Genomic DNA, 13,932 nt, shown 5'->3' with positions numbered 1-13,932 from the left:
TATATCCCACCATTCTTCCAAGGAGCTTTAAAGGCAGCATGGATTGCTCTCCCACTCCAGTTTATTTTCACAACAGCCCTATGAAGTAGGATAGGCTGATGGATGGTGACTGGCCCAAGGTCATGTGGGGGATTTGAATTCTCCCTGGTCCTAGTCTGATGCTCTAACCACTACAAATATATATTTATATTTGTATAAAGTCTTCTGGTAGTTGGTTAGCACAATGCATTCTGGACTTGTCCTGCTAAACGTGGCATTTTGTTGTAACCCGTCCCTTAATCAGGATGATGAAGGGCAGTTTTATAAACCAAAAGAAGGAACAGGGAAAATAAGTAGCTAGCTTATCTAATTCAGCCCCAGCCTCTAGTAGTCAAAAGCACATGGCCTCAAAGACAGATGCCTCATCCGCAGCTCTCATAGCCTTTGCTGGGTCCTAGGGCATGGTCTGAAGTCGTATGATGTACATAGCCGTCAAGCGTCCCTTATTTGGCGGGACAGTCCCTTATCCCAGCACCATGTCCCGCTGCTGCCCCTTATTGATGATGTCCCTTAAATAAGCTACTGAAGGTAATGGGGCCCTTTCTATGTCCAGCTGTCCTTTGTCAACAACAAATTGTTGCTTTTTTGTGTTGAATATATGCTATATGGTAATTTAGGGACCTAATAGGTATCTAAAGCCATTTGCACACAACAAAATATGTATTCTATCAAAGTAATTGTTGATCCCTTATTTTGGCTGCTGGTCCCTTATTTTCAAATCTGTAAGTTGACAGCTATGATGATGTAGCCCCCTTGCTGAAGGTATGTGGGTTTGTGCCTGGTCTGCATATGGCTGAAAGACCCAGTGTGTCTGGAATCCTGCACATGCAAACTTGAGTCCCGTCAGTGAAGCAAAGGAGACTCTAAATGTATTGTGGCAAACAGCCATCAACAGACCAATCCTCCTTAATGTACGGCTGCATGCTCACCACATTTATACCATAGGACTTCCCCCCCCAAAAAATCTCAGGAACCGACAAACAGAACTACAATTCCGAGCGCTGCTAGCAAACTCCAGTTCCCAGGATTCTTTAGGGAAAGGTTGCATGCTTTATAAACGATGGAGTGAGCCTGAGCTCCTTAGAAAACAACGGCCTTCACTTCACCTTGCAGCAGCGAATCCTGCAAATCAGCGACGCGTCGTGTGAAGCGCTGCTTCCTTTCGCCCCTCCTAAGCAAACTACCATGAAAGGCTCTGAGGACTAGCGTTCTGAGTGGGTGCTAAGCATCCCTCTCTGTCCCCTCTGCTTTACCAGCAAGTCACAGTTCCTTAAAACCAGGGGAGTGGGTGCGGTAACGACACTTTTGAAGCCCGCCCTCTCCCAGGTGAAAAGAAAGCCACTTCCAGATGTAGATTTGTAAATGAAAAGGGTGTGTGGGGGTGTGTGCCAGACACAAAAAGGCGGGTGCAAAAGAGAAAGAGGGGGGAAACCACATTGTGTATGTTTTGCGGGTTGGAATGGGAGAGAAAACTGCTTTCCATATTTATTTAACCTTTGCCTCCTCCGTCATTGTAGCCGGACTTACCTGCAGTTGGAGAGGACCTAAGCCAGGGGTTGCCGCGGCAGCAGCTGCCATGGTTGTTGGGATCAGCTGAACAGGGTAAGGGTCACCTAAGTAAGAGAATAATAGAGGCGTCAGCACCTTTTATCCACTCTCCACCTGCAAATTAAACTCCTGCATTCACTCTTTCCAAAAGCCTCCTTTTGTGCGCCTCGCAGAGGCCTAATGAAAAGCTCCATTGTGAGGCCTTTTACTAACACTCTTCACAATTCTGGCTGAGAGAGGAATGTGAATAAAAGGCGCAGGCAATTAAGGCGGAAACCTCATCCTTTTTCATGATGTATTTAGGGAAATGGGGAGGGGGGAGGGGAGTGCACACTGATCAGAGGGCTGAGCTTCCAGAGAGAGAGAGAGAGAGAGAGAGAGAGAGAGAGAGAGAGAGAGAGAATATATCTACAAAGGAGAGAAAAGGAGAAAAAGAAAACAGTACAACCTTGATAAGATCGCCATGCCGGATTGGGGCGTGGGGGGGCGAACCTACAGGCTGAGCTGAAGTAGGAACTTAACCAAACCGAGGAAAGCTAGGAGCACCAACACTTAGCACACACATTGCCAGTGTTCGGGAGATGCAAACAGAGCCCCACTTGCATAATTGGAACACTATGCTTGCACCAAAGATTGTTACCTAAGTCTACCCCTTATATCTGCGTCTCAAACCCCGTTTTCATTTAATACTGTCCTGCGCTGGCTGTTGAAAAAAAAATGTGATGGGAAAGCCCTTGTACTATGGTTACCAGATTTTTTTCAACGAATCCGAGGACACTTTTTTATTTCTTTTTTTTGAAGCTGAGTAGCAACAGGGAGTCAGTTGTGGGGATGGTGAGGCAAAAGACCCTGGGCCCAAGCACACATGCATGTTGTATAAAGGGGCAAAGCCCTTCTTTCGCACTCTGTGAAACATAAATGCGCAGAGTTTTTTTAAAACAGGGCCATGGCCACTGCCCGCCCATGACTCCTGAGCCTCCCCCAATCTCCTGCCCATTTCCCCCTTTGTTTTGACAGATCGGGGGAGGCTCGGGAGTCACGGGCGGGTGGCCGTTGCCCAGGAGGGGTGCAAGGCATGTGGTTTCTCTGCCAGGCAAGGTGCAAAGCCCTTTTTTTGCACCCTGTGAAACATAAATGCGCAGAGTTTTTAAAAAACTGGGCAACGGCCACCCACCCGCAACTCCCGAGCCTCCCCCATCAGTCAAAACAAAGGGGGGAGGGGGCGGGAGATCTGTACCGCCGGACGTCACCAGTCCCCCTTGGGCAGTGGTGGCAGCGGTGGCAGTCAGCAGCCTGGAGCCAGCCTGGTAGCGCAGTTGGCTCTGGCTGGCTTCAGGAGCTGCTCACTGCCCAGGTGCCCACCATTTTTCCTCTTCGGAAGTCCTCATATGATGTGTTGCACACAAGACACATCATATGGGGATTCCAGTGAGGAAAAATGGCGGCTGCCATGGCAGCAAGCAGTGAGCAGCTCCTGAAGCCAGCCAGAGCCAACTGCTCTACCAGGCTGGCTCCTGAGGCTGCCACTGCCACGTTTCCCAGGGAGAGATTTGCAAATCTGGGGACTGTCCCCGTGAAACCGGGGACGTCTGGTAACCCTACCTTGTACCATTTGTGTTCAGGTTGTTGTTGCTGCTGTTTTTAACTTTCAGAATGTTTAATTTCACTCTGGATGCAAGTGCCACCTTGACCAGATATTTAGACTGCTCCTTGAACAGCTGACACGGCCTTTTCAGTAGTGGCACCGCACATCCCACAAATGCATTGCTGATAGAGATTCATAGGGTCCCAAGAGTTCAGCCCATTTAGACAGACAGCTGGTGAAGACTGTGTTTTTAGGCTAGCTACTTTTTCCTCTGCTGCCTTCTGGAAGAAGTGTGTTAATAACAACTCATTGCTCTGATTTTTTTTTAAAAAAACAACAACACCCAAAACTTATTTCTCAGTGGAAACTTGATCATAGGTGGCACCTTAATTATTTCACATTCCTGATGGCAAAGTACCCTTAGTGAATGGCCCTGAAGCCCTCAGAAACAGTTATCACAGACCAGAGGCTGTGAACTTCCTGTCGACAAGGCTTTTGAGGTTTATTTTCATAAGAACTCTTATACCACTTCAACAGCTGGGAACTGTAGTTTGCTAAGGGGGATGAGACTCCCCTCACAGAGCTACAATTCCCAGGGTTCCCTGGGACGAGGGGCTTATTGTTAAAGCACAGGAAATATTCACAACAAATGCTCTTCTGTTTCTGCAATCTAACTTTGAATATATCTACAAAAGCAGGCCTTCATAAGAAACGACTGCCTTGATAACCCTTTCCATTTTTGTGCAGAAAACAAAGGGCCGAATTGTTAACATCTAGCCTTTGCAGTTAACACAGATGTGCTCTGCCTTATATATTCCTGGCCTTTCTAAATGACAAAATGTTTTAAAAGCTTTCCACTCCATTAATAAAGATCATTGGAGCATTTGTGCATGGCCCAATGATGTGCTAACAGAAATTATTAGCCCAGGAAAGTCTTTGGAAACAAGACTTACAACGGTACACATTCATTAGGAAAGCACAATGCAAAGTCATGGTACATTTGATTCAACGGGCACAATAAGCTTTCCTTTCTGAACGCTGTTTCTTTTCTAGCTAATAGAAGGGAAGTACATTTAAGATAAATTGCAAAGGGCCACGTCGCAACAACACACTTCATTGTTGCCAGTTATCGGTGTAAGACGCAATCTGCACTTTATTTTTAAAGCAGTACCGACCATTTTAAAAACTGTTGGCTTTCCCCAAAGAATCCTGAGGACTGTAGTTTGTTAAGGGTACTGAAATTTGTCAAGAGACCCCTGTGCCCCTCACAAAGGTACAGGATCTGCACCAACAGATGGCTAGTGTCCAGATCAAAGAAAGTAATAAAGGTAAAGGGACCCCTGACCATTAGGTCCAGTCGTGGCTGACTCTGGGGTTGCGGCGCTCATCTCGCTTTACTGGCCAAGGGAGCCAGTGTACAGCTTCCGGGTCATGTGGCCAGCATGATTAAGCCACTTCTGGCGAACCAGAGCAGCGCACGGAAACACCGTTTACCTTTCCGCTATAAAGCGGTTCCTATTTATCTACTTGCACTTTGATATGCTTTCGAACTGCTAGGTTGGCAGGAGCTGGGACTGAGAAACGGGAGCTCACCCCGTCGTGGGGATTCGAACTGCCGACCTTCTGATCAGCAAGTCCTAGGCTCTGTGGTTTAACCCACAGCGCCACCCATGTCCCTAAATGAAGTAATAGTACCACTCTATTCTGCCTTGGTCGGGGACGCGGGTGGCGCTGTGGGTAAAAGCCTCAGCGCCTAGGGCTTGCCGATCGAAAGGTCGGCGGTTCGAATCCCCGCGGCGGGGTGCGCTCCCGCTGCTCAGTCCCAGCGCCTGCCAACCTAGCAGTTCGAAAGCACCCCTGGGTGCAAGTAGATAAATAGGGACCGCTTTATAGCGGGAAGGTAAACGGCGCTCCGTGTGCTGCGCTGGCTCGCCAGATGCAGCTTGTCACGCTGGCCACGTGACCCGGAAGTGTCTCCGGACAGCGCTGGCCCTCCGGCCTCTTGAGTGAGATGGGCGCACAACCCCAGAGTCTGTCAAGACTGGCCCGTACGGGCAGGGGTACCTTTACCTTTTTATTCTGCCTTGGTCAGACCACACCTGGAATACTGTGTCCAGTCCTGGGCACCACAATTTAGGAAAGATGTTGAGAAGCTGGAACGTGTGAAGAGGAGGGCATCCAAGACGATCAAGGGTCTGGGAACGAAGACTTATGAAGGGAACTGTTGAGGGAACTGTGTATGCTTAGCTTGGAAAAGAAGAGCCTGAGAGGAGATACAATAGCTATCTCCAAATAGCTAAAGGGCTGTCACATGGAGGATGGAGCAAGCTTGTTTTTCTTTTCTTTTCTTCCAATGGCTTCATGTTACAAGAAAGGAGATTCCAACAAAACATCAGGAAGAACTTTTTGACAATAAGAGCTGTTCTGACCGTGGAATGGACTCCCCCTGGAGGTGGTGGACTCTCCTTCCTTGGAGGTTTGCAAGCAGAGGTTGGACGGCCATGTGTCATGGATGCTTTATTTGAGATTTTCAGGGGGTTGGACTAGATGACCCTCAGGGTCCCTTTCTACGATTCTACGATTCATTGCTCTGCCTACTTTTGACCTGTCTGCCATGAGCACGTGTCCCTCAGAAGGCCACCTGGTAAAGAATGTGGTCCTTCGGGATGAAAAAGGTTCGCTTCCTCTGACCTAAACCCACCATATCTTACTTAGCTGAGATACTTTTGTCAGCTGCACACACACAAAAGTCTAAATCTATCTTTTTGTCTTCATCTTCTCCCCCTTAGGGCTTGGCAATTGTTAACAACCTGGACATCATCTGACAGCACTTAAATGAGAAATTAGCCAGCAGCCTTTTCTAAGCCATGCCTGCGGACCTTGTGTACATGAGACATAATTATACGGCCCACATGATACCCCATTAAACAATGAAACATGTGATGAACTAAAAAACAGAGATACATCAGCAAATCTGCCTGGGGAAGTTTATGGTATTTAAATCCTAAACATTAATTTTATTGTCCTGTATGAGAAACCAATTAACTATGAGTTTCATTATTATTTTTTATTGGATGTAGGGGATATTGTTCAGAAAACCGTCAAATGGTGAATTCAGCATATTTTAATTTTATTAGGCTTGGCTTGTCCACTCTCGTACCCAGTTGCGCCAAGTTGAAATAGTAATTAGATATTTCATCAATAACTGTGTTTGGGCTTTTCTGCAAATTTGATTTTTTTGTTTTTTAAGTTTCCATTCAAAGGGAGCTGATATGTAAGAAATACACAATGCATCTATTGTCTAGCCATTCCCCGCCCAAAACAAGGATCAAAGAGGGATGAAAGCACATCAACCCCAAAGTCCAGCCAGATGACATATGACTCAACAGCTAATGGGCAGCAAATGTATACTTCTCCCATTGGAAAAAAAGGGTGAGGGACTTAAAAATGCTTTACTTCTGCTGCATCATACTCAAACCCCCACAAGGATTAAAAGCAGCAGCAAATATTCTCCAAAAGGGAGGGAGATGGATATCCAGTAGATTCTAACCTAAGAAGATTTTCATCCACCTATATTCTGCCAGTATAGGTATAATTAATCTAGGGTTCAGACTTGAATGTGCCGTCTGTGCTCAAATTTCAGCAAAGTCAAGAAGAGTGACATTTGGGGTAGAGTTTTGGCCAACACCCAGCAGAGGAGGGCTCAGAAATGAATCTCTCCCATTCTGAGAAAAACAAGTCACTCCTAGATGAGCCCAAACCCTCCTGGAGTCCAGCTCTTGGTGCTTAGGCTTTGCCCCAAAGAGTAAACGTATCACCCAAAAAGGATATTTATTTGCATAAAAGTTGCATATGCTAATTTGTATGTAAAGAGTAGCCTTTCCCAACAGGAATTTTGGACTGCAGTTCCCACCAAGTAGGACTAAGTGTCAAAATTCTACTGCAGTAGTGCAGGCATTGAACATAAAACTATGTAACTCTTCTGAATCTCACCCCTTACTTCCAAACAGATCACCAAGGCCTGGTAGGCATCCGTCTTGTGAGACAATGGAGAGCACCTCTGGGGGTGAAGTCAAACCACTGTGTTAGCAGCACCGAAGTGACCTTCCTGAAGTGGAAACCTGGGCAGTATGTATGGAGGTCCTGGGCTGCCTTGACAGCAAGACCCCCCCTGCTCAGCCTTGTTAATGTGGTCCAAAAGAAAGTAGAGCAATACGTTTGGCACCAGCTTGGCTGCAGGAGTTGATGTAAGGAGGTGTACAAGGCACCACTCAGCTGCCTTAGGGACTCCACTCTCGATTTATTTAGGGTTTACTCCTTAGCCTTTTCTTCTCCCGAAGATGTCCTGCAAGGCAGGCAGCAGAGGTTAAGGACCAGAGTTTTCCTTCTCCTAGATGGGCTACCTTCCCAGGTTGATGAGACCCATCTGCCCCTCACCAAAGCCTAGATCCTCAAGAATTATGCAGGGCTACATACATGGGACAGAACATCCAAAACTCCCTTAGATTGCCCCATGTCATGGATAAATTTGTCAAATGTGACTTTATTGATGAAGAAGGTCTTTCACGAACATCTCCCTGGCATGCAGCTATTACAGGCATCCCTCAGGCCTAGGCAAAAACCTGGTTCAGTTTTCTTTTTCATTTCCATGGCGACCAAAATGTGTGATGTCATGTCAGTCTCATGGATGTGATGTGCTACACAGCTGCCATGCTGTTAATATACTAGCAGTTGAAAAGCAAACACACATACACAGTGCCACACTGTGCTAAACATGGAATTAATTGAATCTGCCAGATATGTTTAATGGGATGCAGTCTTGACCTTTTGCAGGCCTACAAATATAAATAGCAATATTCAACATTCAACAGCTTTAAGTTACATGTTCGGCAACGTGAATCACTGCATCTGCCATATGAGGAAGAACAGCTATAGGAACACTCGGTATCCATGCTATGGGGCAGCTCTTGGATGAGCTTAATAGCCCTGCTTTCCAGTGTGGAGAAAGAGAGAGCTCTTCACTGTGGTCCATATGTGTCCGTGAATAGCCACAGCCAAGATAAGCGATTCGATAGGCTGGGGTCAAACTGACCCAAACTACACTGATCAGTGTTGTTGCATATGGTGAATGCAGAAGTTGGTTTACTTTTACTCAGTTGTAACTTACTCTGGTGTCCTTGCAGATACGTTGTAAGCTAGTGGTCTGCGTAGAAAATTTCTCCACTCCCTGGTTCTCTCAGATTTCTAATCAACTCTGAAAATGTGGTAGAATTCTCCTCAACACTTGACAAGGAAATATGTACGGCTGGCTTATCAAATGGTTACATATCCTTCATGGAAAATTACCACTTGCTAAACAGCTGCCTGAGTGCATTCTCAGTAAACACTGTAGGAGCTGTTTATGAATTGCTGGCTGATGAACTGCATCAAAACTCAGTGCTGCACCAGGAACCAGCCTGAGTGAAATGTTTTGCACATTTGGCAATGCCGGGGAAAAAGGCCTCACCTTCTCATCCCTCCTTGCGTAACCACTCACTTATTCCTGTGCATTGCCCTCACTTCCTTGCTTGACTATGTGATGTCATTCTGTTAACTGTGCGATCCCTGATTGGGTGCGATTGGCTGCGTAACTAGTCCAGCAAGCAGGAAGCAACAGCCAAGAGGGAAATTAGCAACAGCCAGGGAATACAGTATAGTGGAATTGAACAGGGTATGGTTTGAAGTGATGTATGGAAGTGAGAGCTGGATCATAAAGAAGGCTGATCGCCGAAGAATTGATGCTTTTGAATTATGGTGCTGGAGGAGACTCTTGAGAGTCCCATGGACTGCAAGAAGATCAAACCTATCCATTCTGAAGGAAATCAGCCCTGAGTGCTCACTGGAAGGACAGATCCTAAAGCTGAGGCTCCAATACTTTGGCCACCTCATGAGAAGAGAAGACTCCCTGGAAAAGACCCTGATGTTGGGAAAGATGGAGGGCACAAGGAGAAGGGGACGACAGAGGACGAGATGGTTGGACAGTGTTCTTGAAGCTACCAGCATGAGTTTGACCAAACTGCGGGAGACAGTGGAAGACAGAAGTGCCTGGCGTGCTCTGGTCCATGGGGTCATGAAGAGTCGGACACGACTAAACGACTAAACAACAACAACAACAACAACATGGTTTGAAGGCGGCTGACATCCATTCCACCCTGGGCGCCATGAAGGAAGGAAGATGGGATATAAATGTAAGAAAATAAATAACCAAAACACTCTTCACACAATGTTTTGTTTAAAAGCTCAATCCCCATTTCACTGACAAAGTGTGAGTTTGTCAGTGACACCCCCCCCCTCCAGATAAATAACCCAAGCTGGAGAATATTCATTGCAAATTTGTGTTGCTTTAATTGTGTCCCTAGGTGAAGGCTCCAGTTCTACCTATTTATAATTTGGAAGTTCGGGGAGGGGGGGATTCAACCTTGAAGATTAACACTTTGGAAAAGACCTATCACCGGCACAGTCCTTTTTTTGTTTTCTTTTTTGCCTTGGAAATGAATTTCAACTGCTCCTTTAGCGAATACTGTGCTAACAAAAAGAAAACAATTGATGGATTCATGAGTTAGTCAATGATACACTGATGCGGACGTAATAAAGCCAAACAGAAGGACCAAAGACAGAAGCTCCCAGAACAAGAGGGCTTCAGATAGCTAGATAGGAAGCTGATGTCAGAAGAGTTAGATAAGCGGAAATGAATGAAACCAGTTTTTATGAAATCCACGATGAAGATAAATCTCTTTGCTGAAATGAAGACTTTTCAGAGCTCTCCCCTTTTCCCCTCGTTCTAAAAAATATATATATAAAACAGCCAGTGCCATGATGACAGGAGCGCACAAGTTTCTATATAAAATTGTCCAAATGCGTGCATATGCACACACAAACACACTCCACTGAAAGCAAAAGCCTTCAAGGATTAATCAGCTGCATTTTTTTCAACCTTAGACTGTTATAAAGATACTCATGCTTTGTGTTAGCCCATAAATTGAGAGGCATATGCTACCCTTGATCTATGCACAGAACTCCTGTTGAGATTAATGGGACTTGCATGTTGTTTGGAAGTTGCTTGCAAAAAGGGCAAATTAAACCTCTTCATTAAATAGGGAACAGGCTGTTTTAGAAGGAAATCTTATTTCCCCTACAACAGTGTTAAGTCTCTCTCTCTCTCTCTTCCCCCACCCCTCAATCCCTCTTCTTCCTTCGGGGGGTTGGAGTGGAAAAGAGGCACTGCAAACAACAGCAGCTTTAGGCAATAAGAGACGTATGTTTCAAAGGTATCTGATCTGTTTGTTTGGGTTTTATGCTCTCAAATGTCACTATCAAGAAAATTCCAGATGATTTTTTAAAATTATATATATATATATATATATATATATGGAAGGTGTTTCATTTTTTAAAAAGTATCTGTATCTGCAAATCCTTCTTCCTACCTGCAGTGAAGGTGAAGAGAGATTTTTCTGTAGGACCCAAGTACAGGGCTGGGGTAGGAATGCAGTTTGATTCTCCTTTAAAGACAAATTAGGACTCTCCGTAACAATATGTGAACTGTAACCAAAGTTGCCCCTTGTTATTTGCACTTAATGTAATTTTGTGATGCAGTTCTCCAACCAAAATGTTTCTACAAATATGTACATATCAGGGCAAAGTGTGCATAAAAGTGCATTGATCAGTGACCACATTTAATCAATAATAGTTTTTTATTGCATTGTAACATATAATTTATTTTTGTGTATAATTCTTAGGTATATTTCATGGCCATACGTTTCTGCTTGACTACAACCTCTGTTTGGTTTATTATTAATAGATTTGAATCTGTTCGTGAAAATAAGATAAAAATGCACTAAATTAAGGGAAATGGCATTATCAGATTGGGGGAGGCTCCAAACCAGCTTAATTGATCATCACTCAAGATGCAGAGCAGATGTTGATTCTTGGGAAGACAGAGTTTCTCTAGCATACCAGGTACTGTGAACCAGGAAATCCCTGGGTCAAATCTCACTCTCACACAAGTCGGTGGCCTCAAGTAAGCCACTCACTCACCTTCAGTGATCCTAGCTCATGAGACAATCTCAGGGCTGTGGGTTCAAGCACCATATTGGGCAAAAGATACCTGCACTGCAGGGGGTTGGACTAGATGACCCTTGTGGTCCCCTCCATCCCCATTTACTCCCTCTAATAGCAAACCAAGCTCAGGAGAACCTGAAATTTTGCAGGAGGGGGAAAACGAAGAGGCCAAAAAAAAAAAAGGTGGGTGGATGAGATGTAATCGTGCATGGTGGCCAATGGTATGTTGAGTTTGTGGGACAGGGACCTGTGTGTTAAAAAGCAATGGAGTATCCTGGAAAGGGGCATAATTTACTGCACTTGGCATGAATTTGGAATGTTTTGCACTGAACTGGAGACCTGTGCAAGAGCAATCTGTGCAACAGTCCTGTAAGATAGGCTGCTATTCATACTGAATACAGTGGTACCTCTGGTTACGTACTTAATTCGTTCCAGAGGTCCGTTCTTAACCTGAAACTGTTCTTAACCTGAAGCACCACTTTAGCTAATGGGGCCTCCCACTGCTGCCGCGTGATTTCTGTTCTCATCCTGAAGCAAAGTTCTTAACCCGAGGTACTATTTCTGGGTTAGCGGAGCCTGTAACCTGAAGCGTATGTAACCTGAAGCGTATGTAACCTGAGGTACCACTGTACACCTTTGTGTTGCACCAATGCTCATTTAAGGCAGGTCTGCATCTTCTGGCCCTGCCCACGACCTTATTTGAGGTCCCATTCGCAAAGAAGCTTTGTACACATGGGTTCATCTCAACATGCATAGGCTCTGAGCATACACCTGGGGAAAAAATGGAGGGTACAGATCATGTACCAGGGGAGTCTGAGTTTGTTTGGGTGTCTCCACGCAGAGCCCTGTGCAGACAGGATCTTGAATACATGGAGACCGAGGTGAGGTCCCTGAGTGAAATTCTGAACTGGCAATTGAGCCAGAAGCTTCCTGGCTCAGAAGACACATTTTTGGCCAGCAAGCTACACCATCTCTTGCTCAGCCTCATTAAAACATTAATCCTCTGCTTGCACCCCAGCGAGCGGGGGGGGGGGGGGAGTTGACTAGACTTACTGCAGCCTGCCTTGTAGCTGAAACCAGGAGGAAGGAGGAATCCCTGCTGTGCTGCCGCTGCTAGAGTCCGCTGGTCTGGAGGGAATACTGGAATCATTAATGGCGGCAGCTGACCTTGGACCTGCTGAACAGGAGAAGGAAAATCAAACCAGAAATCGGGGTTCTCCTTAATGGTAAATTTGCAACAGGACAGTGGTGGCCTACAATGAATCCAGTGCAAAAGAGAGCAGTCTATGCACTGAATATTTATTATATTTCGCAAAATTTGTATACCACATAATAATAATAATAATAATAATAATAATAATAATAATAATAATAAAAACCTCTAAGCGGTTTATGGACAACCTAATGCATACCTTCAAAATGCTGATGAAAACAAACATTAGAAACACGTTAACACTGCATTTTAAAAGAGAAATAAAATCAGCCATCTTAATACATGTTGAAATTGCATGCTTAGGATTGATGATTTTTTTTTTTTTTTTAGCTGCTGGCAAAACCAATGCAGTTTTGGTGCCTGACTAATATTATTGGGAAGGGAGTTCCAAAGAGTAGCCACTGCCACAATGAAGTACTGAGTCCTTGCAAATGTGGAACGAACACTTGTAAATAATAATAATAATAATACGGTAAATTTTTATTGCTCTGTATGTGCTAATTGACTTACCAATACGAGGATGACTGTGTAACAGAGACAACTTTCTGCATGTGAATGGGAACTATAAGGAAGGCAGGTAGCAGGGCCTGTTCTTTTCTGCATTCCAGACCTCACAGATTACAATTCACTGCCCACTCCCTTCCATTAGATGAAATTTGAAGCTCTCAAACACTCACAAGATCTGGTTCAGAGGCTCATTTGCAGAGCTACAGGGTCTTATGAAATGATGACCCACCACAAATGCAGACTACCAGCCAATTATGACATTGTCCTACTCCAACTTGGATGCCCCAGCTGGCAAAAAGTCTAGAGGTGGGGAAGATCTGCTGTCCGGTTGCTTCTGAAATAAGATGTTGCTTCCCCACATTTCCGAGTTGCTTGGAAATACGCCACTGCCCCCCCTGAGCCATCAAACACTCCCCCACATCTCTGGCCATGGCAATACTCAAGCAGAAAACCACTGCATGGAACTGAGGTCTCTCTCTCTTTCTTTCCCTTCTCCAGTGTCTGGTGTATTGCTATGAAGAAGACAGGACCTCCGCTGGCCTCTAGGAAATGTAGCTGGTTGTGTAGAATATCAATGACCAGGAGATCATGGGACTTATATCCCCAAATTAGTCTGAGGCATGTCTTTCAATTGGCGTTAATGAAGGTCCACATTCAGGTGGAACTTATTTATTAGGAAATAAATAAGAAATACATTCTCCGGAGGGGCAAACAATGTTTGTCTGTTGCAGAGAACGTCTTAAGGGCTATCACATTTATTATGGCATGATAAACCCTTTTGGAGTACTGTTCAGTTCTTCAGATGCATGAAATTTTATCCTGAGTTAGAGGTATGCAACACTAGCATCACAAAGATCTGTATGCGGTGTCTTCCTGAAACAAAATATCTCTCTCTCTCTCTCTCTCTCTCTCTCTCTCTCACACACACACACACACACACAAA

At 45.0% G+C, this 13,932-nt stretch overlaps 1 protein-coding gene across 9 annotated transcripts in view; it reads right to left on the bottom strand.

The window, feature by feature from the left end:
• Nucleotides 1–13,932, bottom strand: part of SOX5 (SRY-box transcription factor 5) — a 786,737-nt gene that overhangs the window by 119,565 nt on the left and 653,240 nt on the right. For 7 of the 9 annotated variants that reach the window (XM_053407448.1, XM_053407453.1, XM_053407449.1 and 4 more), the window contains 2 exons: nt 12,323–12,446; nt 1,567–1,652 (listed from right to left, as the gene is read on the bottom strand). In XM_053407448.1, coding sequence (XP_053263423.1) covers nt 1,567–1,652; nt 12,323–12,446 — 210 coding nt within the window. The remainder of the gene's footprint in view (nt 1–1,566; nt 1,653–12,322; nt 12,447–13,932) is intronic. The other 2 variants (XM_053407446.1, XM_053407451.1) reach the window with 1 other exon arrangement.

Source organism: Podarcis raffonei, chromosome 10, assembly GCF_027172205.1.
Source record: "Podarcis raffonei isolate rPodRaf1 chromosome 10, rPodRaf1.pri, whole genome shotgun sequence".
NCBI classification, from domain to species: Eukaryota; Metazoa; Chordata; class Lepidosauria; order Squamata; family Lacertidae; genus Podarcis; species Podarcis raffonei.
The sequence above is the reverse complement of the archived record's forward strand: the minus strand, read 5'-3'. Positions and strand labels throughout refer to the sequence as shown.